A 25,837-nucleotide genomic window follows, 5' to 3' on the forward strand; every position below is an offset into this window, starting at 1 on the left:
ATTTTCTAACAAAATAAAGCAGTTACGATAAGGTCTCGGAGCTACCTTAGCAGTACTGTCAAAGTACATTTATCTTCTCACCAGGGTTGGGTAGGGTTACTTTAACTGGATTACTTTCAATTACTTTTGGATTACTCCAATACCAAATATGCTAATAAAAGACCAAAGAAACTAAATATGAATAAAATGACTAAATTTTGTGCAGGCTTGGGGAGTAACGGAATACATGGAAGGGCAAAAATGATGTTGGCGAGCTGTTTGGATTTATTTTCATTTTGTTTCTGTCGCATTTTATGTTCGTTTTGCCGGAGAACAAAGAGATCAAAGCCAGAAGAGAAAGCTTACCACGTGTTGTGAGTCATCATTTTATTCATATTTAGTTTCTTTTGTCTTTTACTAGCATATTTGGTATTGGAGTAATCCAAAAGTAATTGAACGTAATCCAGTTAAAGTAAACCTACCCAACCCTGACCACTTTTGACTGTCGTAACGGCAATGTAACGCCGGGAAAAGGAATTAAATACACCCGTGACTGAAAAATAACACTGTTATTCCCAACACTGTTTCTCAATAATAACTGCAGTGAGAAAATAATAAGTGGAGTTAAATAACAATGTCTCAATCAAAAATTGTGTGTTGTAAGACAGAGCTAAAATTGAAAACAAAACTAAAAGAATAGACGAATTAATAAAAACCCTGAGTTTTGGCTGTCAGGTTCCAATTTGAAAAGTTAATATTTTAACCCCCGTTCTTTGGAATATCAGTGACTGAGTGTGCAAATGTATCTACATTGGTACTGTTGGAATTTAATTATTAGAATATACCGTTTACGAAATTGTACGAATTAGTTATCTGACTCCATTAACCAAACACAATCTACATTCACCCAACGATTTATGCGCATTCGTTTCTTGAGGGAAAAATGAACAGGAAAGTCGACTTTTTCACACGGGGGCAGATTTATTTTCCCTAACAATTTAACTAGGTGTACCCCATCTAAGACGGCCGAAGTGACGTTGGAGTCTGTGTGAAACCTTCTCATGAAGTCCTTTAGCTTTCTCCTATTGCCCATCTTCTCCCCGCATAATGGTGTGCCGGCTCCTCCCATGGGCGTGCCAAGGAAGCCCAACGTGGGCTTCACAAACTCATAGACAAGCGTCCCGATGTCCCTCAAAACAACACCGGGCCTTTCTGCATCAACAGCGTCTGGGTTTGCTGATTATCTCATCAGCAGTACGCCCCGTTCCTGAAAAGAACCTCTTCCACCACTTATGCCTGCCCTGAGCTTTCACTGCTCATTGAATAAAGGCACAGTCAGTAAATAACTATAGCATTAAACTCAATAAATGTAACTTGTATTCAATCGTGTAAAATCCTTTATAGTCAAATGTATAAAATCCTTCAGTACTTAGCTACAAGACCTTTAAATTTTATGTTCATAGGCATACAATATTGTTGGTGACCTGGTGCTCTTGCTTGAAAATACAAATAGTTGAGATTTGGTTTTATATTCGGTTTTAATTACATTTGAATTAACTGAGGGCAAGTGAGGTATTCATGTGTTTTGATTTCAAACACAATTGGAAAGATCTACACAATCATTATCAAAATTCAATCATCAGCTGTGACTTATTCAAAAATAGCATCTTCAGATTTAAAATGAGAAAAACACGTTTGATACACAAAACAAAAGCTTCTTCAGAAGCTATACAGTAAGACTTTGGAGGTCACTTTTGGTTTCATTTTGTTTCTGTGGACATCTACTCCCTCCGTTTTCCTCGTAGTTCTTTTTGATGGTTCCGCAGGACAACCTGGAAAGATGGCGCCATTGGGGTGGTCACGACACAAACTGTAAATGTTTTTGAAACTCTGTTGTAAATATTAAGGGAAGAAGTCATACCCTTGCCATTGCTGCATCTGTTCCAGAGTTTCCGGAAGATCTTTGTTCAAGGTCTCTGGAAGGAAGATGTTAACTACACTAGAGCCAATGGTGAGACTTCCCATAACAATGTATGGCAGAGCCTTGTTATATGTACCTGAAATTTGAAAATACAGTATTTGAAAAACATACCACACTTATAGAAAATGGGCGCGTGATAACCCTACATACCTAAATAGATAACGTAGGGAGCCGTGATGCTTCCGATGCGAGCGGCCGATGAGCATATTCCCATGCCGAGGTTTCGGAGCACGGTGGGGTAAATCTCTGCCGTGTAGATGTAAACTACTCCAAACGCCATAGTGAAACCAAACTTTCCGGTCATTTCCAGTGCTAAGGCCACGTACTCGAGGTCTGGCGAATAGAAACCTCAACTGTATTCTATTGCGGTACATTGAAAGGCACAAAATAAAACTTTGGAGGATTCAAACTGAGCTATTGTAATTACCGTATTTTCCGCACTATAAGGCGCACCTAAAAGCCTTTATTTTTTTCAAAAGCTGACCATGCGCCTTATAATACAGTGCGCCTTATATATGGATCAATATTAAGTCGCAAAGTCTTGCAACGAAGGCAAGCAGCCGCCGACTAGATTTTCCCCCGAAGGCGAAGTCGTCTGCGGTGTATGCTGGGATTTGTATACTGGCGTTTCATTTCCTAATCATTATTTGAATCAGTCCCTATTGGCTAAAGTTATTCGGAGGTAAAGGGGGCGGATCCTTTTTATCATTTACAGGCTCGCATAGGCTAAAGGGGCGAAACAAAGCCTGCGATTGGCCGAAAAAGATAAATGTGAATCACACGTTGGGTTGCACTACGGCATAGAGAAAACATTTTTTACTATTCTGTATTTGTAAATATTTTACTCTCCTGGATTTACTACACTCACGGTTGTAAGAAGACCATGGTTACGTATCATTATTGAACGTGATGGCTGCAAGAGAACTTAGGTGAGCTATGCGGCTTTATATTTTCCCGGTATCTTGTTTTACAACGATCTTGATGTTTCTGTGATGAGTCTATTTTTAAACTAAATTCAATTCAAAGTGTTAATTGTCATATGCACAGTAAAGAATCCCGTTTCCCTGCACAATAAAATTCTTACTTTGCTGTCCACACAGTTGCCAGCAAAAAATAAAATGGAAACTAAGAAATGTTTGGCATTTCTTGAATCCCAAGACTTTAACCTTCCGAATGATATTTGGAACGATGCATTTGAGTGATTGGTGACATCGTACAGACACTGTTTCCGTACATGTCTGAGACACGTATTTGCTTCTTTGCAAGCTTTGGGAATGTTAAGGGGGTAATAAGTTGGACTGAACTATCTGACTGTTTTGTCCACGTTCCCATTGTAGCGCCTTATAATCCGGTGCGCCTTATGTATGGAAAATATAGGACCAAAAACCATTTTTTGGGGGTGCGCCCTATAACCCGGTGCGCCTTATAGTGCGGAAAATACAGTACTCATTTATCTTGGCTAATGTGGACCAAAACTCCTTCGTTATATGTGAAAATCCGCAAAGAACATTTCCTCCAACAATTTATGTTTAATGATTTCTGAGTTAAGAATTTTTGCCTTGGAATTTTGTTCCGCAGACGTAAGACTTACTTGCTGGAACGAATTGGATCAACAGCAAGACTCCCCCACCAATTAGTAGAAAAATGGACAGTAAAGCCCTTCTATAACATCGTTTCAGGAGCCATGTTGACACAACGTAGGCAGGCACTTCAATGGTCGCCGACAGGAAGCAGTTCATAAAGGGGTTCCCACTGAGGTTGGAGGTGTTCAGCGATAAACCAAAGTAGCCCACATTGATAGCCATCCTGGGTTGGATGAAATAGATGATTCCACAACTTGCATTAGGATGGTAATGATCTGTGTGTTTTTCGATCATGCTCACCAGAGAATAAGACACATTAGGGTGATGGATCTCGTGTTCTTGGATCTGAGGATGTCAAGCATGGTGTATGTCTTGCTGGGGGGCAGAGACTGGAGGACCAAATTTTGTATACTGCTGTAACTGAAGTCTGTAGCATGAGATCTACCTATTAAGTGCCACATGGATACTCCACCTCAGATCCTTTGAAGATAACAAGCGGTGCTTCGACGTTGTTCTTCCTGGCGGCGTCTCGAACAATTGCTTCGGCTTCCGCCACTCTACCCTGAGTAATAAGCCATCGGGGAGACTCTGGGATGAACCTGCATATACACAGTTTCGATCGTATGACCTAAAATCCTGGATAGCTCTCGAGTGACTAGCGTACCACCACAGAGGAATGTAAACCACAGAAGTCGCGGATAAAAAAGCCAGCAAGGTTCTCCACTCCCTGATGCCATACGCAATCCATGGGAGAATCATGTAGCCAATTCCGTAGAAGAGGAATGCCCCGAGGGTGGTGAAGATCACACGGAGTGTCTTGCTCAGCACCTCGGTCCCTGTCCAAGGCAAAAAAAAACAAAGATGCTGACTCGCAACAGACACAAGGCGGGAGAGACGAGCCCTTACCAAGTACAAATGCAGAGATGTAGAGGGAAATCTGGGAGGCTCCGACAAACAGGAAAGTGATGCAAAACATCCTCCATGACTGGGAGAAGGACTGCAACAGGACCGAGATGCATTGAGCTCCAAGAGACACAAAAACAATCTTCTTTCTTCCGAACCTAAAGAGGAAACAATTTGGGGGGCTTGATTTTAAGACTTCTTCAAAACAATTTTTATTACAGATCTTTTGACCCTTGTGGGCTTGTTTATATATAAAAAAAAACATTTCCAGATGAAGCCAACTACCCAAATTTCTCAAAATTCTTCAGTTTAGGCTCTTTGTTGCTTCTTTTATTGCTGGACTCCAACCACCGGAGTGGAAAAACCTGGTCTGCACTCATTGACTCTGCAGCTGGCTACAACTCTGCTGCCTCTGCCTCACATAGTGGGGTTAACAGCAGGAGGGTGGTCGTCGAGGCTACATTGTACGGGTTTTTACAGCTGTAACAAAACAGCATTGAGAATAAAACGGGGACACGCTCTACAGTCTCCAATAAAAGTCAGTTGGTTCACTCTCAATCACCAGAATTGTAACTTTTCAATTAAAAAAATAGTTGTACACACCACTCTAACAGGATATAGCTCAGACCATCACGCGCACAATGCTCACAATGCCTTCCGCATTTCTATCCCTGCATGATTTTTAATAAATGCATCTGGTAATCACGGATGAAGCACCTGTCAGACAGCTGGCCTGAGATCAATGATCCGAGAAGATATCCTACAAACAGAGTAGAAGACGCAAAAGGAACCTTCCACTGGTTGTCACAGACCAAGTCCCACTGTAAAGACACAGTCAATTATTTCTTCCTGTAGATTTTTCACTTTAATCACGTGACGGCCATTCTGACCTCGGTGACAATGTTGGCCTGGTAAATGTCTTTGCTGTAGCTCCAGCCGTCCACGCAGTCCTCTTGCTCCAAATCCGGGAGCTTGACGTCCATGCCCGGAGTGTATCCTTCTGCTGAGAGGTTCCTGACCACGTCCAGCTTGTAGCGCCGACATTGGCTGCGTACCTCCTGGCCGTCTACCTCAATGATTGGAATAATGGCTTCCTGCCACGCTTCCGTGAGGTTGACCTCTGGAACAAGGCAGTGATGCTCGGGGGCTGCCCCGACAAAGACGATGTAGAGTCCGTTAAATCCTGTGGAGATAAAAATGGTATTGAGGAGCATAAATGTGATCCAGAAGTAAGGTCCAGTCTCTCCCAGGAAAGCCGTGTCTTCGTTATAGTCGCTCATGTTGGACGGTGCGTGTGCGGTGGTGACTCGATCACTGAGCAGAACCCTCAGTGGGTCAGTCAAACCCCTCAACCCCAGCAGATCATTAACACCACCCTTTCAAGACATTTGGCAGCGGAAGAAACAATCAAGACTGATAGGAAGAGAAAGGATATTTTTTATCACGACACATCCTCTTAATCGGCTGATTTCATTTGATCAAACACTCTCCTGAAAAAAATGTCTCAATCCATCTGTGCCTCCCTGTCCCACTGCCAGCACATCAGTGGGCAACTGTTAGCTCCAAACAACATTCCACACTTGTTAAATACTCCTTAGAGGTACACGTGCTTGTACTCTAAATGGGTCTAAGTAGCTTTTCAGTACCCAAGTGAACTGGGTTTTAAAGTGGCAGCCAGCATGTGAAAGGTAACAAAAAAGTTTATTCATTTTGAACAACTTGGAAATTTTAAATGTAAACTAGTTCTAATAATGGTATTTGTCACTGATAACAACGCAGTGAACAATGTTTACAAAAAGATAAGTCAGGTCACATTTATTTGTATAGCCCTTAATCATAAAATGTCTCAAAGGACTGCATAGGTTACAATGACACCATCCCCTGATCTGAAACCAACATGCAGGCAAGGAAAACTAAAAAACCTCAGCATGAGGAAAAAGAGAAACTTTGAGAGGGGGCCTCTCAATTGGCAACACCTCTTCCAGGGTGCAATAGATTTAGCATTGGGTAACAATACACAAAACATTAATTAAAAAAAAAAACATAGGTAATATGTAATCATCTGTCCAAAGTGCATTTCAGCAACGAAGCCTCAAGCCTGTAAAATTGTCCTGGCACCCCAGGATAAACAGGTGATAAAAGACAAAAACATGAAAAAACAATATTGGTATATGTCACGGTTGCCCATTGCCCCCAATTGGCCCCGCCCGTTTGGCGCCAGCTGCGGCTCGTTGACTGATTGGCTTCCCTCCTATTTAAGCTCAGTGCTCTCACTCACCCTTTGTCAGTCCGTCAACGAACCTCTGCATCCGCAAGACGTGCGTCTTGACTCTGTCCGGTATCCTGCTTGTGTATCCTGTCCGGTATCGATCCCGTCTATCTGGTCCTGTTTGATATCTGGCTCCGGTCTCCAGTGTTTGGTATCGATTCTGTCTGTCTCATCCTGTCTGATATCTTGCTACAATCTCCAGTATCAGGTATCATACCCGTCTATCTCGTCCTGTTTTATATCGGCCTCCAGTGTCTGGTATCGATCCTGTCTGTCTCGTCCTGTCTGATATCTGTCTCCAGTCTCCTGTATTTGATATCAATCCTTTCTGTCCCGTCCTGTCCAGTTTTGACCCCATCGGTCCGGTATCTGCTCATGTAACTGGTATTGATCTTGTCGGCCCCTGGCTTCATGTTGTTCCACACCAGACTTCTGCCTTACTTCTTCCAACGATCGCCGAACCACTGGCGTTTGTGTTAACTTGCATGACTGCCCCATTCCTGAAAATAAAGCTTGTATGAGAAACGTTACGCATCTGGGTCCTCCTCCTGTTTTGGTTCTGACAGTATAGCAATGCAAAATTTACATGGTAATGCTTGTAGACTGTTGTAAGTGAATTGCAAGAATAGTGCAATGAAAAATACAGCATTGTAGCAATAGGGCATAAAAAATAGTGCAACAACATGTAGCAGGAACAAAATTCGCCAAATAAGACATGAATATCCTATTTTCTATAGATAGGTTTCTTGAAAAAGAATTTGATGCTGACTTATCAAACTTTATCAATATATTCCTTCGTCATTGCGAAAGGACTGATCGCTATAGAAACTCTGTCAAATGTAATATCCCAAAAAGTATTTAACGCAAAGTTTTCTAGATTGACAATCAGTCAAGTCAAACCAAAATCGCTTCCTTGTGGCTCCCTGACGCTTTTTCAAAAATGTTTGATAATGGAAAATGATATGGTTTCTGTAGGAGGACAAACATGACACAAGAATACTCAGCGTATATTCTCATTATAGACATCCATACAGTATGCAGTATATATATTGTTATAAGTTTAAATCAAGATTTTCTTTTTTTTTTGCGGCTTTAAACATATATGCAGGGTTGGGTAGGGTTACTTTAACTTGATTACTTTCAATTACTTTTGGATTACTCCAATACCAGATATGCTAATAAAAGACAAAATAAACTAAATATGAATAAAATGACTAAATTTTGTGCAGGCTTGGGGAGTAACGGAATACACGGAACGGCAAAAATGATGTTGGCAAGCTGTTTGGATTTATTTTCATTTTGTTTCTGTCGCATTTGATGTTAGTTTTGCCGGAGATCAAAGAGATCAAAGCCAGGGGAGAAAGCTTACCACGTGTTGTGAGTCATCATTGTATTCATATTTAGTTTCTTTTGTCTTTTATTAGCATATTTGGTATGGGAGTAATCCAAAAGTCATTGAAAGTAATAAAGTTAAAGTAACCCTACCCAACCCTGCATATGTTGTTTTTTGGGGGGGTCCAATATGGCTCTTTCAACATCATGGGTTGCCGACCCCTGTCCCCTGGTATGATTCTGAAAGAAACTGTGCTAGGACCAAGTCTCTTCCATACAGTCCATTCAGTCCCGACGATAAACGCCTACTAGTTGAATATGTACTAGAGGCAGTGTTGTTCTTGTGTGTGTGTCCAGGAGACTGTGTGTGAGGGTGGTGCCTGTGTGCTGGGATGGTGTCACTCTACTTGACCAGTTCAAACTAAAAAAACACTCCACCGCAGAATTAGTCTTACAGGATGGAGAAGGTGAACGACTATGAGGCTGACACAGAGTTCCTCGGAGACTGGGGGCCCTTCCAACGCCGCCTCGCCTTTCTACTCTGTGTCACCATGATCCCCAACGGTTATGGCGCCCTGATAGTAGTCTTCGTGGCCGACACGCCGGCCCACCGCTGCCTGGTGCCTACACAGGGACCGAACCTGACGGACGAATGGCGCAACGTCAGCATCCCCTTGACAGAGGACCTGCAGCCTGCTGCGTGCTCCAGGTACCGTTTGGATGCTCTAAGGGCTTACTCAGAGGCGGGCTTACGTCCTTCTCAAGTCAACCTAAGCATCGTGCCCCAAGAAGGCTGCCTGGACGGGTGGGAATACGACCGCAGTATCTATGCCTCTACGATTGTGTCTGAGGTGAGTAGAATTGCTTCATTGAATTTTGAGGATATCAAAACTCCAAATTTTCTCAGTAGTAAAACAACTCAACTTAAGTCTAGTTTAAAAGATATTGAGTATGCTTATCTGTTACAAAATAAGATCAACGCCAGAAAACAGGGAAAGATTCCTTATGATCCAGAACTTTCTCGAACCGAAATTGAGAAAGATTTGAAAAGGAGGCCCATGGAGGCAGGTTTACTGATCAACTTAAAATTTAGTGGACTCTGATCATGAGTGCAAGTACTGAAAAGCTGCAAAGACACTATGCCAAAAATGCCATTGGAAGTCTTTGGATTAAATTTTACCATTGAGCCTGACAGAGAGCAGAGAACAAGTCTCAATGAACCATGCACACTGCACAAAAAGTTTCACTCATCCACTTTGGGTGAAATCCAAACTCTTGATAAGATCCACAGGAAATTAAGATTATTTGGACTATTACTTTCTCCCATGAGAAGAGTTAGCGATGTTTTCTATATGAGACCAAATTTAGGATTTATTGAAATGAAATGAAATGATCTGCACTTATATAGCGCTTTTCAAGTCAAAGACTTCCCAAAGCGCTTTACAATGTGCTCCACATTTCCCAATAGCGGTCTTGCAGCCATGTAAGGCGCTAACCTGCTTATTGGGGGTATTAGGGGTTCAGTGTCTTACCCAAGGACACTTCGACATGTAACACGGACGAGCCGGGATTCGAACTGGGATCCCTTGATCCCAAGACTAGCGCTCTACCTCCTGAGCTACTGCCGCCCCATATTCAGGGATTAAAAATAATTTTGAGGCCAAATCATCCATGAGAAATTACAACACCAGTTTGACTGATTGATATGGAAGTTTGAGGGGGAGGTGGGCCATTTTGGTGTGTAGATATTTCCATAATACAGAAAGGAGAATTTATAACAATACCAAACTGTAGCAAAAATTCCTATTGAATCAAAAGTTAGCAATCCTTCTCAGACATGATGAAGCCTCCTTTTACCTGCGTGGTGTAATGTTTTAAAAGGATTGTTTGTCTTAACTTGATTATTTTGAGTGTTTTTGGAGTTTAATCCAGATCTCTGTGTTTATGTTGCAGTGGGATCTGGTGTGTAGCAATCAGTGGAGAAAACCACTGACGTTGTCGCTCTACTTTTTTGGCTACCTTTTTGGATCCTTCCTCTCTGGCCAGCTCTCTGACAGGTTAGCAACACATTGCTTGAACGTATAAATTTTTTGGTGTATTTTTATATTTTGCTAATGGAGTTGTCACGGTATTTCACATTCCCTATTCTCTTCTTTATTACACCGAATGGAGATGGGTTCATGAATCTTCTTTTGATTTCAGATTTGGCAGGAAGATTGTGATGTTTGTGGGCCTTGCTGGCCAGCCACTGTGCGCTTTCCTCATGGTCTTTGCTCAGTCCTGGTTGGCTTTTTGTGTCCTGTTCTTCTTTGGTGGGGTGTCCCACATCTCCAACTACCTGGCCGCCTATGTGCTTGGTACGTAAAAGCATTAGGGGGTTCTTGGAAACTCCTGTCCATATGGTGCACACAGTATCTCTGTCTCTCTCTGTTTCTGTCTCTCTCTGTCTCTCTCTGTCTGTCTCTGTCTCTCTCTGTCTCTCTCTGTCTCTGTCTCTCTCTGTCTCTCTCTCTCTCTCTCTCTCTCTCTGTCTCTCTCTCTCTGTCTCTCTGTCTCTCTCTGTCTCTGTCTCTGTCTCTCTGTCTCTCTGTCTCTCTCTGTCTCTCTGTCTCTCTTTCTCTCTCTGTGTCTGTCTCTCTCTGTCTGTCTCTCTCTGTCTCTGTCTCTGTCTCTCTCTCTCCCTGTCTCTGTCGCTCTGTCTCTCTGTCTCGCTGTCTCTCTGTTTCTCTGTCTCTCTGTCTCTCTCTCTCTCTGTGTCTGTCTCTCTCTGTTTGTCTCTCTCTCTCTCTGTTTGTCTTTCTCTCTCTGTCTGTCTCTCTCTCTCTCTCTGTCTGTCTCTCTCTCTGTCTCTCTCTCTCTGTCTCTCTCTCTCTGTCTCTCTCTCTGTCTCTCTCTGTCTCTCTCTCTCTTCTCTCTCTCTCTCTCTCTCTCTCTCTCTCTCTCTCTCTCTCTCTCTCTCTCTCTCTCTCTCTCTCTCTCTCAAAAAAACACACACAAACATTTTTGGACCATGGCCAACCCAAACACCCAAACACCCAAACAAGTTAGGCACCTAAGTTGGTCATGCTTTCGTCCCTCCAGAAGAAACGGGACACAAGAAAGCGGCCATGTCACTCGGGCCAGGGTGACACAAAACACTGTTCTGTTTAACAGCAGGGCCAGACAGATTTGGCTGGTTTACCCCTGCCGCATCATACAGGTGCCCTGCCCATCCCTCAGAACGCGTCCAAACATCCCACTATCCTTTTACAACACCTCTCCACTCATTCCTATCACCAACAAGAAACAGCAAGTGCATACAGAACCTTGGCAAAAATGAAACAAATGAGCCTCAATGGCCATTTAAAACCCACTCGTACTTACTTGCTACTGTAAGTGACTTTGTACTGAGAGAGTGTTTTCAATTGGAAAGTAAAGTGAAAGGTCTTTGTTGCAGGAGCGGAACTTCTCACTCCTCAAGTGCGCCAGTTCTTCACCACAGCGGGCACGTGCTTTTTCTTCGCGTTGGGCTACATGCTTCTGCCACTCCATGCTTATTTCCTGCGAGATTGGAGGATGCTGACGCTGGGCATCAGCACGCCCGGGTTCCTTCTCTTAACTCTTTGGTGGTAGGTGTGCAATTTTCCAACCCTGGTGCCGGTTTAACCGCTCAACCGGATCGTGTTTTATTGCATGTGCAGGACCATCCCCGAGTCGCCTCGCTGGCTACTGTCTCAAGGAAGGATTGGTGAAGCCGAAGCTATTGTGAGATGCGCTGCCAAGAGGAACAAAATACAGGCGCCTTCCAAAATTTTCGTTTCTTTGCAGGTTTGTGTCTTTCGGGTTTGTGTGAGGAATTTAGTCTGAGGTTATTAATGTAGTTTCAATGGTTCATAAAAAGGGTCAGTAGTTAATAACGGTAAGGAATTAAACTATATCTTTCCAAAATTTGAAAATTTACAGTTAAAGTTGGTTCAAAATCTGCAGGCTTGCTATAAATTATTGTACTTATTAACATACACTTCAGTTAAATTTTTATGTGGAAATAGAAATAGAGAACTAAAGGATTTCACTTTGGTAGACAATCTATTTTTGTCAAAAGTTATAATTGCCACACGAGGTCGCTGATTTTAAAAATCGGTAACATGTTTAAAATCTATAAAGAATTGCTAGTTTAATCATTTACGATTACGTGGAAATATGTATTTTCCCCGACCAGACTTAAGCTAAATTTGCAATATTATTTTCTCTACAAAGCTGTCAATGCTCTAGTGAATTTAATACTATGTGCCATTTAATTTATGTTTACCTCTCTTTGTAATCTTCTGCTCATTGATTATCTATAATTTGATAATTCAACGTTAATGAAACTGTGCAGAATTTGAAACTTTATCCCTTTCTGCTGTCATCTCTTGGATTCTTCCATCACTGCAGCCTCAGTAAGCCCATTCATGATGCACGTGCTCGTACATGCATTACTTCGATGCGCTCAAATGAACTCTTCTTTTTTTCATCTTTCTTGGGGTTTGTGTTGGCGGATGGACTATAATGAAGCAGCCCTTTTTTTATTTTCACCATTTTTATGCTACACTAATAAATGAGGGGACGAGCATGACATCACCTTCCAGCAGTCCTAAAGTGTTCTGCCCTAATGGCACTGGTAAAAATAAGAAAAAAGCAAATTGGTGCAGTGAAAAATAAAGAACAAGGGCTCTTTGAACTGAGTTGGACATTGTTAACACATACCTAATAGAGAAAATGTCTAATTTTTAACGGAGGGGTTATTCAGGCAAAACAATGACCACTTGTAAGCGTATTTCCGTAGTGAGCAAGATGATAGATGCTTGTTAGTGATGAAAAATAGGCCAACAAAAATTAAATAGACGCTCAATCTCAGCACTTCACCATCAATCATTAAACCAGCATATCTACAGATGTTTTTTTTTTCTTGTAAGAATTTTTCTTGCCCTCTTTATCTGGTTCACTGCTCAATGTCCACTTCCCGACAATAATTGACATGCCGACGCACATGTTTGTGCGTGTTCCAAAGTGGAACCCTGCGGGGGAGACAGAAGACCCGCTGAAACTGGAATGTCCGGCAAAACGACCCCCAACATGCTGCCGTGACCCTAAGCCCAATTTCTATTTGTCTCATGGGAGCCGTTGTAAAAAGGATTTTTAATTAATAAAAACGTCAATGTTCACTTATAAGCAAGATGACATTCATTGTTAAAATCTCATTGAAATGTACATTTTATGGAATGTCTATTGTCCTGTAGAAAGAATGTGGCCCGGAAAAGATGTACACCATCTGCGACATGCTTCGCTCTCCGAACATCCGCTGGATGTCTGCTGTGCTGTGGCTTGTCTGGTGAATTGCACTCACACATGAATCCGTTTCTTCGATTTTCTTACTAAAGAAAAATATTTTTTAGAAGAAAACGTTAGTTGTCAACGGACAATATTTATTGTTGCTGAAGTAAATTTCAGGGTTTTTTTTAGATTTTATTTTCCGCTTATGTCACGGAACGGACCAGGAGGCAAGAAGTGTGAACTCATTTGCGTGTACGATCTGTTACTTTAATTTAGAAAATAAAAGTTGTCCAACACGCAGGGACCAAAGACAAAACAAAACAGGCTTAAAAGGGAATCAAAAATTCAAACTAGGTAATACTCACAAAACAGGTTTAAAGGCAATCAAAATCACAAACTAGGCATTTACTCAGGACAAACGGGCATGAACAGGTTTTTCCTCAAGTTAAGCAATGGTCTGGCAACGGGCAGTCCCAAAAGGAGCGCTTAAGTATCCCACACGCAATCAAGTCAATCTGTCTCAGCCGGTGTCAAGGGGCGGAACCAGCTGGGTGCCATGACGACCGTGCAGGACATGACAGCATAATTTTTGGATTTTAGGAAATGTATTTTTTTTACTATATTCCACTGAAATAAAAGTATTAAAGTATGTTTGGAATGAGAAACATTTCACATCTTGCTAATTTAAGCTTTTTTTTTCTATTGTCGTTCCCAAATATTTTCAAATGAATCTGAAAGAAATTCTCTACCATCTACTAGCCATGACCAGTTCACTGATTTTATTACATCCATCCATCTGCACCGCTTATCCTCAGTAGGGTTGCGGGGGAGCTGGAGCCCATCCCAGCTATCTTCGGGCAGTGGGCAGGGGACACCCTGAACTGGTTGCCAGCCAGTAGGAGGGCACAGAGAGACAGACAACTCACTCGCTGATTCAAACCCAGATCCCTGCAGTGAGAGCACCGTTGATGACATAAAAATAGGTATTAGATACTCCATTACAGTGCCATGTTGTACAACCTTGTCATGGAGCATTATGGGAATGAGTTCGCCCAAAACAACGGTATGCAACAATTGACCAATCACCTTCAAGATATAAGAGGTGAGACAACGTGGTACTTTGAGTAAAAATAGTGTGATGATGAGGTAAAATCGAAGGCCGTTTCATATGTCGTCCAGGAGCCTGGTAGTCTAGTAATTTAGGATTTAGGCTAATTATTATTGTTGTTTGGATTGGAGGGAGAGGGGCGCCACCAGGCTGTTCTTGCCCAACACACACCACAGGAAATGGTGCCCCTATGACCCTTGTGTTTAAGGCATTCACCCATCATACCAACCCACCCACCCCATTATTTTCATGATTAGAGTTAAAATAATAATAATATTTATTATTATCATTTTTATTAATGTTATTATTGTGCTGGGTTGCGAGAATATAGTCAGACATTAAACCGGTCCATGGTACAGAAAAGGTTGCTGACCACTGTTTTGGAGTATGTTAAAAATATCACGTGAAAGATTTGAATATTGAAGGATTTCGTCAGGAATTGCAAAACATAAAATTGGTGAACACTTAAATTGAGGAAGAAATGAAACATACTAAAAAGTACTACAAAAAAGAGGTACTATAACATTCTAACAAGTACTGAAGAGTACCGAGTAGTATGAAAATGTCACAAGCCAGAAAGGGAGACAGGACCCAATAGCGTTCATTTTTACTCAGTTTTATTGAGAAAGAGAGCAGTGCTTGCTTCCACGATCCGATGATCGTCGGACATGGGTAGCTGATGTCGAGCGAGTATAGTCGTAGGCAGCTGGAAAACTGGTCGATAGCCGGTACGGGGGAGCAGGGGCGGTAACGAGTCCAGAAAAGAGGTCGGCAACAGGTATCAGGCAGGAAACAGGGCAAAACAGGTCGATGGCCGGGACGGAAGAGCAAAGTTGAAACGGTCCAAAAACAGGTCGGCAACAGGTATCAGGCAAGAGAAAACAGGGCAGGAGAATGTCGGATAGTACAAAGCTTGCCTAGCTGAAAGCATAGGTTTGCAGAACGGTCTGACACTGGTAACAGGGAGCCGGGGGGTTAAAAAAGTGGCAGGGAGTCAATCAGCGACCAGGACTGTTGGCGCCAACGGGGCAGCCATAGGTGACCCGAATCAGCAATCATGACAGAAAAAGAATGAAAAAGTATGAAAAATGCACACTTTTTCTAACTTAGGTAGATAATTATTATTGTTATAATTAATAATGAGATTAGTGGAATATTCTCAGACATTAAACCGGTCCAAGGTAGAGAAACGTTTGCCGACCACTGGCGTAAACCCTCTCTTCGGCAGGAACACGATATCCATCGCCTACCTGGCCCTGTCGCTCAACACATCCAACCTGCATGGCGACGCCTACCTCAACTGTTTCCTGTCGGGGGCAGTAGAGATCCCCGCCTACATCATAACTTGGATCATGTTCCGCCGATGCCCCCGTCGACTCACCATGGCCGGTAGTCTCCTGGCCTCGGGATTGTTCCTCCTGGTCATCCAGCTCATTCCTACAGGTCACAAACACAAATCAAAGCATTCCTACAACACAGTGGTACTTCTTCTTACAAGCTAAATTCGTTCCAGAATAGTGCTCGTAGCTCAAAACGATTATTTAGCGAGCAACTTTCCCTGATTTGAAATATTAAAAAGTGATTGTTCTGCTCCTGTCCTCCCGAAAGCATATACCGTATTTTCCGCACTATAAGGCGCACCTAAAAGCCATTATTTTTTTCAAAAGCTGACCATGCGCCTTATAATACAGTGCGCCTTAATTATGGATCAATATTAATTCGCAAAGTCTTGCAACTAACTTGCCGCCGCCGACTAGATTTTCCCCCGAACGCCAAGTAGTCCGCGGTGTATGCTGGGATTTATTTACCGGCGTTTCATTGGCTAACCAATGTGTCAATCATCATTTGAATGGATCACTATTGGCTAAAGTTATTCGGAGGTCAAGAGGCGGATCCTTTTTATCATTTACAGGCTGGCATTGGCTGAAGCGGCAAAACAAAGCCTGCAATTGGCCGAAAAAGATGAATGCGTATAGCGCGTGGTTGATGGCATACAGAAAGCATTTTTTTACTATTCTGTATTTGTAAATATTTTATTCTCCTGGATTTACTAAACTCACAGATATAAGAGGACCATGGGTTATTATTGAACACAACAACTTCGGTGAGCTACTCTGGCTATATATTTTCCCTGTATCTTGTTTCAGACTGAACTCGATGTTTCTGTGATAAGCGGTGCAGATAATGGATGGAATGGAGTGTCTATTTTTAAATTCAACTCAATTCCAAGTGTTTATTGTCATACATACAGTAAAGTTGCGAGCGAAAAAGAAAATAGAAACTAAGGAATGGTTGGCATTTCTTGAATCCCAAGACTTTAACCTTCCGAATGATGGAACGATGCATTTGAGTGACATCGTACGGACACCGCATCAGCACGTGTTCTCGACACGTATTTGCGTCTTTGCAAGCTTTGGGAATGTTAAAGGGGTAATAAGTTGGACTGAACTATCTGACTGTTTTGTCCACGTTCCCATTGTAGCGCCTTATAATCCGGTGCGTCTTATGTATGTCAAAAATAGGACCAAAAACTATTTTTTCGGGGTGCGCCCTATAACCCAGTGCGCCTTATAGTGCGGAAAATACGGTAATTGAACCCAAAATAGCTATAAAACACATCTTCTTGATCATTAAAATCACATTGAAATAGTAATTAAATATACACCAAATACAGTGAAAAGAGAAATAAGATTACATTGACTACCGTATATGAAATGCGAGTTTATTATGAGTGCCCGTGCTTCAGAGGAAGGAGGCGTTTAAAGGAGTCACGGAGATCGCATACCTGTCAGTTCTTGTGTCCCTGTATACTTCCATAAAAACAATGGCCAACATTTAAACATTTAAAATATGTTCTATTTATAATTAAAGGTATACAATCTCAAGTACTAAAACACAACTTGTACCGGTAAATGTAAACGTGAAAGAAGGATTCACTTATATTATCTTTTTTCCTCATGTATTGCAGAAGCATCAGATTTAACACTCTCTATTGGGATACTGTATACAAAAAAAAGTAATATATCAATTAGCTATTTTTTCCTTTTCTGCCCTAGCCCCTGTGCAAATTTTCCAAACCAATTCAGCCTGTGACTCAAAAAGTTTGGAGATTGCTGCTTTACATAAACGCTTTTACAGCACAATTCTTTACTTGCCTGTAGTTTTTTGAATGTGAAAACTGGGCGAGCTAATGCTAACAGTAAGTGGTCACGAGTGGTGATCTGTCTTGAGCGGTCTCTAGTGGTAGCCTCCGGGACTTCTCGTAAATGAGATTTCCCTTCGTTTAGCGTGGTAGATCACGCTTCACGGATCGCTTACCAGCATGGGTCGTCAAGGCACTAATGAGGACGCAACTCTGGACAGCTTTTTCCACTTTTGACGGTCTTTGGCCTGTTCTTGGGTCGGGGCAAAGTTGGCACCATTCCAATCCTTAATGTTGTTCTTTTACGGTCTTCCTCTCCTCCTGCCCCCCGGGACTGTGCCAGAGAATTATCTTGATCAGTCTTAGTCGATATTACTGTAGTCTTAGTCTTAAATTCGCATAGAGACGCTCCCCTACTTATGACCATTCGACTTGCGTAAAAAGGGTAGATACTAATATTTTTTCGGGTTGTCGAAAAATATCCGGACATTGCTGTAAGTTAGATTTGGTATTTTGTGCACCTTTTTCCGTAGTGTAGTGCTTCTTTCGGCCACCACCGACGTGTGTTGCTGTGAGAGTTCACCAAGCATCCACCCCGAATAAGAAATCCGGCTTCCTCTTCCTAGTTCGTATCTAAACATTCTATACTGTATCTCCAGCGCGCTAAGAACTTTGCCATTTTTATTGTTTAATATCTTGTGCATCCATTCAATATGGTTGGCGTAAAGTTTTAAGAAGTGGTGAGCCGTTTCTTAAATGAAAGTGGAATAAGAAAGCTTGATGCGGTTGAGAAAATGGTCGGAACGCTTTTTTTCGGCAACTTTTTACCACGGAGGAGGACCTCTGGAAGCACATCTTCCAAGAGTAAGTTGCACTCATCTTTATTTATCTTTAAAGAGCATATTTGTCACGAAACGGACCGGGAAGCAGGAAGTTGGAACTCAATTGCGTAGAAAGAAAAGTTATCCATCACAAACACGGACCAAAAACAAAATAAAGCAGGTTCAAAGGCAGGCAAAATTACAATCTAGGCATTACTCAGGTCAAACAGGCATGAAAAGGTTATCAAAAAGGTTAAGCAATGATCTGGCAGCGGGCAGTTCCAAAAGGCGCGCTTAAGTACTCCAAGAGCAATCAGTCCAATGCGTCTCAGCCGGTGTCAAGGGGCGGGGCCAGCTGGGCGCCATGACAACCGTGCAGGACATGACAATATTACTTTATGAAATGTTTATTTTTTAGTACAAAACGATACAGGTTAGCCTTAAACATACAAAATATAGCACTGTAGCAACCTACGAACAAATTCAACTTACGAAAAATTGTCCGGAACTTGTTCATAAGTCGGGCAGCGTCCGTAACAGTTTTCGTACAAAGAAGTCCCACTGTACTTGACTTGACCCAAAACTCGAGTATATTCCTGCTGGCAGACATGCACTGGCTGGCGGTGACTTTGGAGATGATGGGGAAGTTCTGCTTGACATTAGCCTTCTCCCACGTTTACGCCTACTCGGCAGAACTCTACCCGACAGTACTGAGGAACACGGCCTTGGGTGCCTGCTCCATGGCCTCCCGGATAGGCAGCATCCTCGCACCATACATCATCTACCTAAGTAAGAACGAGTATGAATGTGCTTCAATTTCCTTTAAATAATGCAACATCATCTCTCACTTTATTTCTCTTTGTTTCCGCTTTTTACCGCATTTTTCACACCCTTTGCCACAGGAAGCTATTCTGTTTCACTACCGTACATCCTAATGGGCGGCCTGATCTGTATTGCGGCGTTGCTCAGCCTCCTGCTGCCCGAGAGCTACGGAATGCCACTGCCGGAAACCCTTGAGCAAATGCAGCCCTTCCCCGGGTGAGCAGTTGCCGAGAAACCGGCCTCGCTGCCCGTGTCCATGTAGTGAGGCCGATGTCGACGCTTGTCTTCAATGGCCGCTCGGCATGGATCATTTGTAAACAAGCAATGAAGTTGATGTGATAAGCCGTCTTTAGAATTGGGGGGAGGTGGAAGAGAGAGAGAAAGATAGAGGGAGAGGGAGCACGCAAAGAGAGAGAGAGAAAGCAGGTGCGAGAGAGGGAGCACACGAGAGAGAACTAGAGGTAAAACCATAAAGAGAGAGTGGGAGAGAACAAGAGATAAAACCATACAGAGAGCGAGAAAGAAAAAAAGAGATAAAACCATAAAGAGGGAGCGAGGAAGAACAAGAGATTAAACCATAGAGAGAGCGAGAGTAAACAAGAGATGAAATCATAAATATAGTTAGAAAAGAACAAGAGTCAAAACCATAAAGAGAGAACGAGAGAGAGAAAAAGAGATAAAACCATAAAGAGAGAGTGAGAAAAACAAGAGATAAAATCATAAAGAGAGAGTTCAAGAGATGAAGAGATAAAACCAGAGAGAGTGAGAGAGAGAACACGAGATCAAACCATAGTGAGAGAGAGAGAGAGAGAACAAGATGTAAAACCATAAAGAGAGAGCGAGGAAGAACAAGAGATTAAACAATATAGAGAGCGAGCGTGAACAAGAGATAAAATCATAGAGTGAGGAAAGAACAATAGATAAAACCATAGAGAAAGCAAGAGAGAGAACAAGAGGTAAAACCATAGAGAGAGCAAGAGAGAACTAGAGATGAACCATAAAGAGAGAAAGAGAGTGAGAGAGAGAACATGATATAAGACCATAAAGAGATAGCGAGAGAGAACAAGAGATCAAACCATAGAGAGGGCGAGAGAGAGAGAGAGAACATGATGTAAAACCATAAAGAGAGAGCGAGGAAGAACAAGAGATTAAACCATATAGAGAGCGAGCGTGAACAAGAGATAAAATCAAAGAGAGTGAGGAAAGAACAATAGATAAAACCATAGAGAAAGCAAGAGAGAACTAGAGATGAACCATAAAGAGAGAGAGAGAGAGAACATGATATAAGACCATAAAGAGATAGTGAGAGAGAACAAGAGATCAAACCATAGAGAGAGCGAGAGAGTGAACAAGAGATAAAATCATAAAGAGAGAATGAGGAAAGAACAAAAAATAAAACCATATAGACAGCGAGAGAGAGAACAAGAGATCAAACCATAAAGAAAGAGTAAGATAGAACAAAAGATAAAACCACAGAGAGACCTAGAGAGAGAACAAGAGATAAAACCATAAAGAGGGAGCAAAGAAGAACAAGAGCTAAAACCATAAAGAGAGAACGAGAGAGAGAAAAAGAGAGAAAACCATACAGAGAAAGTAAGAAAACAAGAGATAAAATCATAAAGAGAGCGTGAGAGAGAGCAAGAGATAAAACCATAAAGAAAAAGCGAGAGTGAAGAAGACATAAAACCATAAAGAGTGAGAGAACAGAAGATAGAGAGAACAGATATAGTGAATACGGTAAATAGAGAGAAAGAAAGATAGAGAGAAACAATCAGTAAAGAAAAAGCGAGATAGAAAGAGTCAGATAGAAAGAAAGAAAACAATTGAAAAGAGTTGTCTACCCCACACAAAAATATCGAATAAAGATTCTTTGTACAATATAGTCTTTAATTACACTAAAATTACGAATATTCAAAGGAAGTCTCGCATTTAAAGGAACGGTTATGCCCATTTCAATGCTCTGACTGTGGGAAGGAGGTTTTTCCCCAAAATCTAACAATACCCCAGTCATCCTCTCTTTAATGCGGTGCACAGAAAAACATCCCAGAGCACGATGCTACCACCCCTATGCTTCACGGTAGGGATGGTGTTCTTCGGATTGTACTCCTCATTCTTCTTCCTTCAAACACGGGTTGTGGAATTATGACCAAAAAGTTCTATTTTGGTCTCATCTGACCACGAAACTTTCAGTTCATTGACCAACTCATGTAGTGTAGTTCCGGGCTGATTCCTCACTTTACTTAGAATGATTGAGACCCCACGAGATGATATCTTGCATGGGGCTCGACTCCGATTGAGATTGACCGTCATGTTCAGCTTCTTCCATTTGCTAATGATTGCTCCAACAGTGGACCTTTTTTCACCAAGCTGCTTGGCAATTGCTCCGTAGCCCCTTGCAGCCTTGTGGAGGTGTAACATTTTGTCTCTGGTGTCTTTGGACAGCTCTTTGGTCTTTGGCATGTTACAAGTTGAAGTCTTAACTGATCGTATGGGGTGGGCAGGTGTTGTTATGCAGTTAAGGACCTCAAAATGGTGCATCTGACTCAGAATGATACATGGAGTGCAGGACTTCTAATGGGCGGACTAACGGATCTTTAGTGTATCACACAATTAAATTGTAAAAAAATCATGCATTGTGATTCCTGGATTTTTCTTTTTAGTTTATCTCTCTCTCAGACCCCTCCATGATTTCTAAGTGGGAAAAATAGCAAAACAGAAGGGGGTTCAAATATTCATTTTCTTCACTGTAAGCGTCGATATTTCCCTTTGAAATATATTATGAAAATGCACGAAAAACAATGATTTACACAAAAGTACTATTAAGAATGTTAGGTTTAAGTCCCCAACATTTATGATAAAACGCTCTGAAATAAAAAGACAACAGAGAATCTGATCAGTTTAGATATCTTGCAAGGAAAAAGATCGAAGAGATTGTATACCGCCAATCTCCCAAATCACTCTGAAGAAATCTTCGATCTCTTTCCTCTTTTTATTAGGCTTCGCCCTATTGTACATAAGTCTCAACTTCTCTAAAGGGAGGGGTTCTATCTAACTGGTTGAGACCGCATTCTAACTGTTGCTACGCCGAGTTAATCTTCTTTCGCACGCCTTGCTTCCCGCCCGATGATCACAGCTGGTTTCTGTTTGGACACCTCCTTTCTTCTTTCAAGGCTTTCGGTGAAAAACAACTTGTCAGGGGAATTAGCAGGCCAATCAAGGACAGTGATGCCATGGTCAGTGCACCAGTTACTGGTGGTTTTGGCACTGTGGGCAGGTGCCAGATCATGCTGGAAAATGAAATCCTCATCTCCATAGAGCTTTTCAGCAGATGGAAGCATGTAGTGCTCTAAAATCTCTTGGTACACAGTTGCATTTACTCTGGACTTGATGAAACACAGTAGACCAACACCAGCAGCTGACCTGGCTCCCCAAACCATTGCTGACTGTGGGAGCTTCACACTGGATTTCAAGCAACTTGGATTTTGCTCCTCTCCAGCCTTTCTCCAGACTCTGGCGCCTTGACTTCCAAATGAAATGCAAAACTTGCTTTTGTCTGAAAAGAGGACTTTGGACCACTCTGCAACTGTCCAGTGCTTCTTCTCCATAGCCCAAGTCAGACGCTTCTTCCGTTGTCTTGAGTTCAGAAGTGGCTTGACCATGGGAATACGGCTATTGTAGCCCATTTCCCGGACACGTCTGTGAACTGTGGCTTTTGATACCTGGACTCCAGCTTCAGCCCACTGTCTTTGAAGCTCCCCCAAATTCTGGAAGCGGCTCTTCTTCACAATTTTGTTAAGGCTGCGGTCATCTCTCTTGGTTGTGCAGCGTTTCCGGCCACATTTTTCCCTTCCAACAGACTTTTTGTGGATATGCTTTGAAACTGCACTCTGTCAACAGCCTGCTCTTTGAGAAATTTCTTTTTGTGTCTTACCCTCCTGATGGAGGGTATCAATGATGGTCCTCTGGACAGCAGTCAGATCAGCAGTCTTCCCCATACTTGTGATTTAGTTTACTGAACCAAGCTGAGTGTTTTTAAGGCTCAGGAAACCTCGCAAGGTGTTTCGAGTTAATTAGATGATTCAGGTGATTAGTTGAATAGCCTACTTGTATACTTTTTCATGATATTCTAATATTTTGAGATAGGATTTTTGAGTTTTCTTAAGCTGTAAGCCAAATTCAGCAATATCAAAATAATAAAAGGCTTGAAATAGTTCAGTTGATGTGTAATGAATCCAGAATGTATGACATTTTTGTTTTTTTAATTGCATTACAGAAAATAAAGAACTTTATCACAATATTCTAATTTTCTGAGACAGTCCAGTATATGTATATAATTCCAACAAAGAATTATGCTGAATGTAAATGTTCCAGCCAAAATAACATGTCGCATTTTCCATTAAATGTTCTTTATTTTTTTAGGTGCTGTCGAAAGTATATCTACAAAAGCACTAAAACGGACGAAGAAGACACCCAAGGGAAGTCAATTGTTGGCCAGTGAATATATAATATGTATTTTATAATATATATAATATTCAGAATAAAAAAAGAATAATTCCCGAACGTGATGATTGTTGTAGACAATACTTTTATTTTTGAAAATCAGTTGAATATGCAACACTATTATCAATAGAGGGTTTATTTTATGACCTGATTTCTATGTGTTTTTAGCACTTTTCCATTTTTGATTCACATGGAGCTACACAAGCTGCCGTTGAGTGGATCTATGTACAGCACAGGTGTCAAGCATGCGGCCCGCGGGAGGGATCAGGGCCCCCGTGGGTTTTAATACAGCCCATGAGACAATGCTAAGAGCACAAGAGAAAAATGTGTCCACTGGATGTCACCAAAGCAAGGGGGCAAAGCAACTGGAGCTGTATTTCTTTCTTTTTCTCTGCTTCATTCGCTTCTTTTATTTTCTCTTTTTCTGTCTCGCTTTGTATCGTTCTTCCTCCCTCATTTTCTCTTTTTCTCATGCTTTTCTTTTTTTCTCACATTCTCTCTATCTTTCTCTCTTTTTTTCTCTCTTGTTTTCTCTGTTTCTCATGCTCTTACTTCTCTTTTTCTCACATTTTCTCTCTCTCAATCTCATTCTTTTTCTTTTTCATTCCCCCCTTTTTTTCTCTCTCTTTCTCACCCTCCCTTGTCCTTGTCCTTTGTTTCTCTATCTCTTATCCTCACTGTTTTTTTCTATTCTATTTCTCTCGCTCACTCTTTCCCTCTATTTCTCTTCTCTCTTTCTTTTTTATCTCTTTAGCTCTCTTGATTTGTTTCTCTGTCACTTTTTTCCTCTCTCTGTTTCTTACTCTCTTTTAGCATCTCTTTCTTTCTCTCTTTTCTCTCTTTTTCTTTCTCTTTCTCCCTTTTCTCAATTTCTTTTGATATTTTGCTCTCTTTTCTGTGCTCTCTCTATTTTTCTCTCTTTTCTCTCTCTTCTCTTCTTTTTCTCTGTCTCCCTTGTTCTCTCTCTGTTTCTCTTTACTTCTCTCTTTTTCTCCCTCGCTCTTTTGACTCGACTATTCTGGCCCCAGGGAGAATTTTTTTCCGTAGCATGTGGCCCCCAGCTAAAATGAGTTTGAGACCCCGATGTACAGAATTCAGTTATGAAGTTGATTGGTAAAATCCTGTGTTAAATAAGTTTTTCTCAATGTTGTTTGAAGCTTTTGTCCTCTCCACGGCTTTAAGGAACTCTTTTGGAAGATTGTAGAGAGATTTTGGCAGACTGAATTGGTAACATGTGAAATAAAAATGACCTTCTCTGAGACGTGTAGAGTTAATTAATGACGGTCGAGATGACGAAGGTGCCGTATCTGAGTCAGGATCCAAATAAAAGGACAGGAATCATCAGCAGAGGTGGATGCTCAGTGGTGTCTTGACGTCAAGGGATCAGTTAATCATGAACTGTGAACATTCCAGGAGGACGGACTATTTCTCCCTCTCCATGTTTGAATCGACATCCAGGTCACGAGAATGGTTGAAATAAGGTGTGGATTAAGCAATTTGAGGATTTTATTACAATAAAACAGATTAGATGAATAAAACTGAATATTCTGAGCTTGCGATACTCAGGCTTTTCCCAAATGATTCAGGATCCGATATCAGATTCAGAATCAGATTCAGATTAGACCTAAGATTTATGGCCCGAGCCCGAACCCGAACCCGAGGCAATTTCGGGCCGGGTCGGGCCTGAAATGTCAGTCATACGGTCGGGTCGGGTCGGGTTCGGCCCTGCTTTTTTTTTTTTTTTTTTTTTTTTTTTTTTAATTAATTAATAATTATAAATATATGTTCATTAAAAATATATACTTAAACTATGTATGGATACTAGACCAAGGAATACTTGTTATAAAATAAATAATTTGGATAAAACGGAGAAGGAGCTGTAATTGCTTTTAACGGAGCCAGAGCATGCTCTGTGCACGTGACGTGACGTGAATGCTGTCCTCTTAATAATCTTCCCCTCCGCAAATTCGCGTGATTTTGGCCTGGTATCCCCGATATGGAGTCGGACCAACAAGAAGTTAAGGATAAACTCAAGAGAGGAGAACTGACGATTAGCTCGCTTTATTTTGTTTTAAAGCGTATTATATAGAATACGATCGCTTTTG

The 25,837-nt window shown here is 41.6% G+C and overlaps 2 protein-coding genes across 2 annotated transcripts; one reads left to right on the forward strand and one right to left on the reverse strand.

Moving 5' to 3' along the window:
* Positions 1 to 1,492: 1,492 nt before the first annotated feature.
* On the reverse strand, positions 1,493 to 5,988 carry slc22a5 (solute carrier family 22 member 5). The gene is made up of 10 exons (XM_088320636.1): positions 5,337 to 5,988; positions 5,164 to 5,267; positions 4,450 to 4,604; positions 4,208 to 4,379; positions 4,016 to 4,142; positions 3,844 to 3,932; positions 3,552 to 3,766; positions 2,111 to 2,293; positions 1,901 to 2,036; positions 1,493 to 1,811 (listed from the first exon to the last, which is right to left on the reverse strand). Exons 1-10 carry the CDS (start codon positions 5,724 to 5,726, stop codon positions 1,706 to 1,708), a joined length of 1,677 nt encoding a protein of 558 aa, XP_088176762.1. The 5' UTR covers positions 5,727 to 5,988; the 3' UTR covers positions 1,493 to 1,705.
* Positions 5,989 to 6,843: 855 nt separating this feature from the next.
* slc22a21 (solute carrier family 22 member 21) lies at positions 6,844 to 23,797 on the forward strand. Its single transcript, XM_088320626.1, has 11 exons — positions 6,844 to 6,923; positions 8,491 to 8,898; positions 10,001 to 10,104; positions 10,250 to 10,404; positions 11,484 to 11,655; positions 11,728 to 11,854; positions 13,306 to 13,397; positions 15,676 to 15,890; positions 19,017 to 19,199; positions 19,313 to 19,448; positions 23,652 to 23,797. The coding sequence occupies exons 2-11, from the start codon at positions 8,506 to 8,508 to the stop codon at positions 23,728 to 23,730; spliced, it is 1,656 nt and encodes a 551-aa protein (XP_088176752.1). The 5' UTR covers positions 6,844 to 6,923; positions 8,491 to 8,505; the 3' UTR covers positions 23,731 to 23,797.
* The last annotated feature ends 2,040 nt before the right edge of the window (positions 23,798 to 25,837 follow it).

This window comes from Urocampus carinirostris, chromosome 17 (assembly GCF_059441175.1).
Source record: "Urocampus carinirostris isolate Australia breed hairy pipefish chromosome 17, RoL_Ucar_1.0, whole genome shotgun sequence".
NCBI classification, from domain to species: domain Eukaryota; kingdom Metazoa; phylum Chordata; class Actinopteri; order Syngnathiformes; family Syngnathidae; genus Urocampus; species Urocampus carinirostris.

Coding starts and splice junctions, on each gene's coding strand:
- slc22a21 (XM_088320626.1), top strand. CDS start 8,506: ATGGAGAAGGTGAACGACTATGAGGCTGACACAGAGTTCCTCGGAGAC. Junction 11,855..13,305: donor AAATTTTCGTTTCTTTGCAG/GTTTGTGTCTTT, acceptor ATTGTCCTGTAG/AAAGAATGTGGCCCGGAAAA. Junction 19,200..19,312: donor ACCATACATCATCTACCTAA/GTAAGAACGAGT, acceptor CCTTTGCCACAG/GAAGCTATTCTGTTTCACTA.
- slc22a5 (XM_088320636.1), bottom strand. CDS start 5,726: ATGAGCGACTATAACGAAGACACGGCTTTCCTGGGAGAGACTGGACCT. Junction 4,380..4,449: donor CATCTCTGCATTTGTACTTG/GTAAGGGCTCGT, acceptor TGCCTTGGACAG/GGACCGAGGTGCTGAGCAAG. Junction 3,933..4,015: donor TTATCTTCAAAGGATCTGAG/GTGGAGTATCCA, acceptor TTGGTCCTCCAG/TCTCTGCCCCCCAGCAAGAC.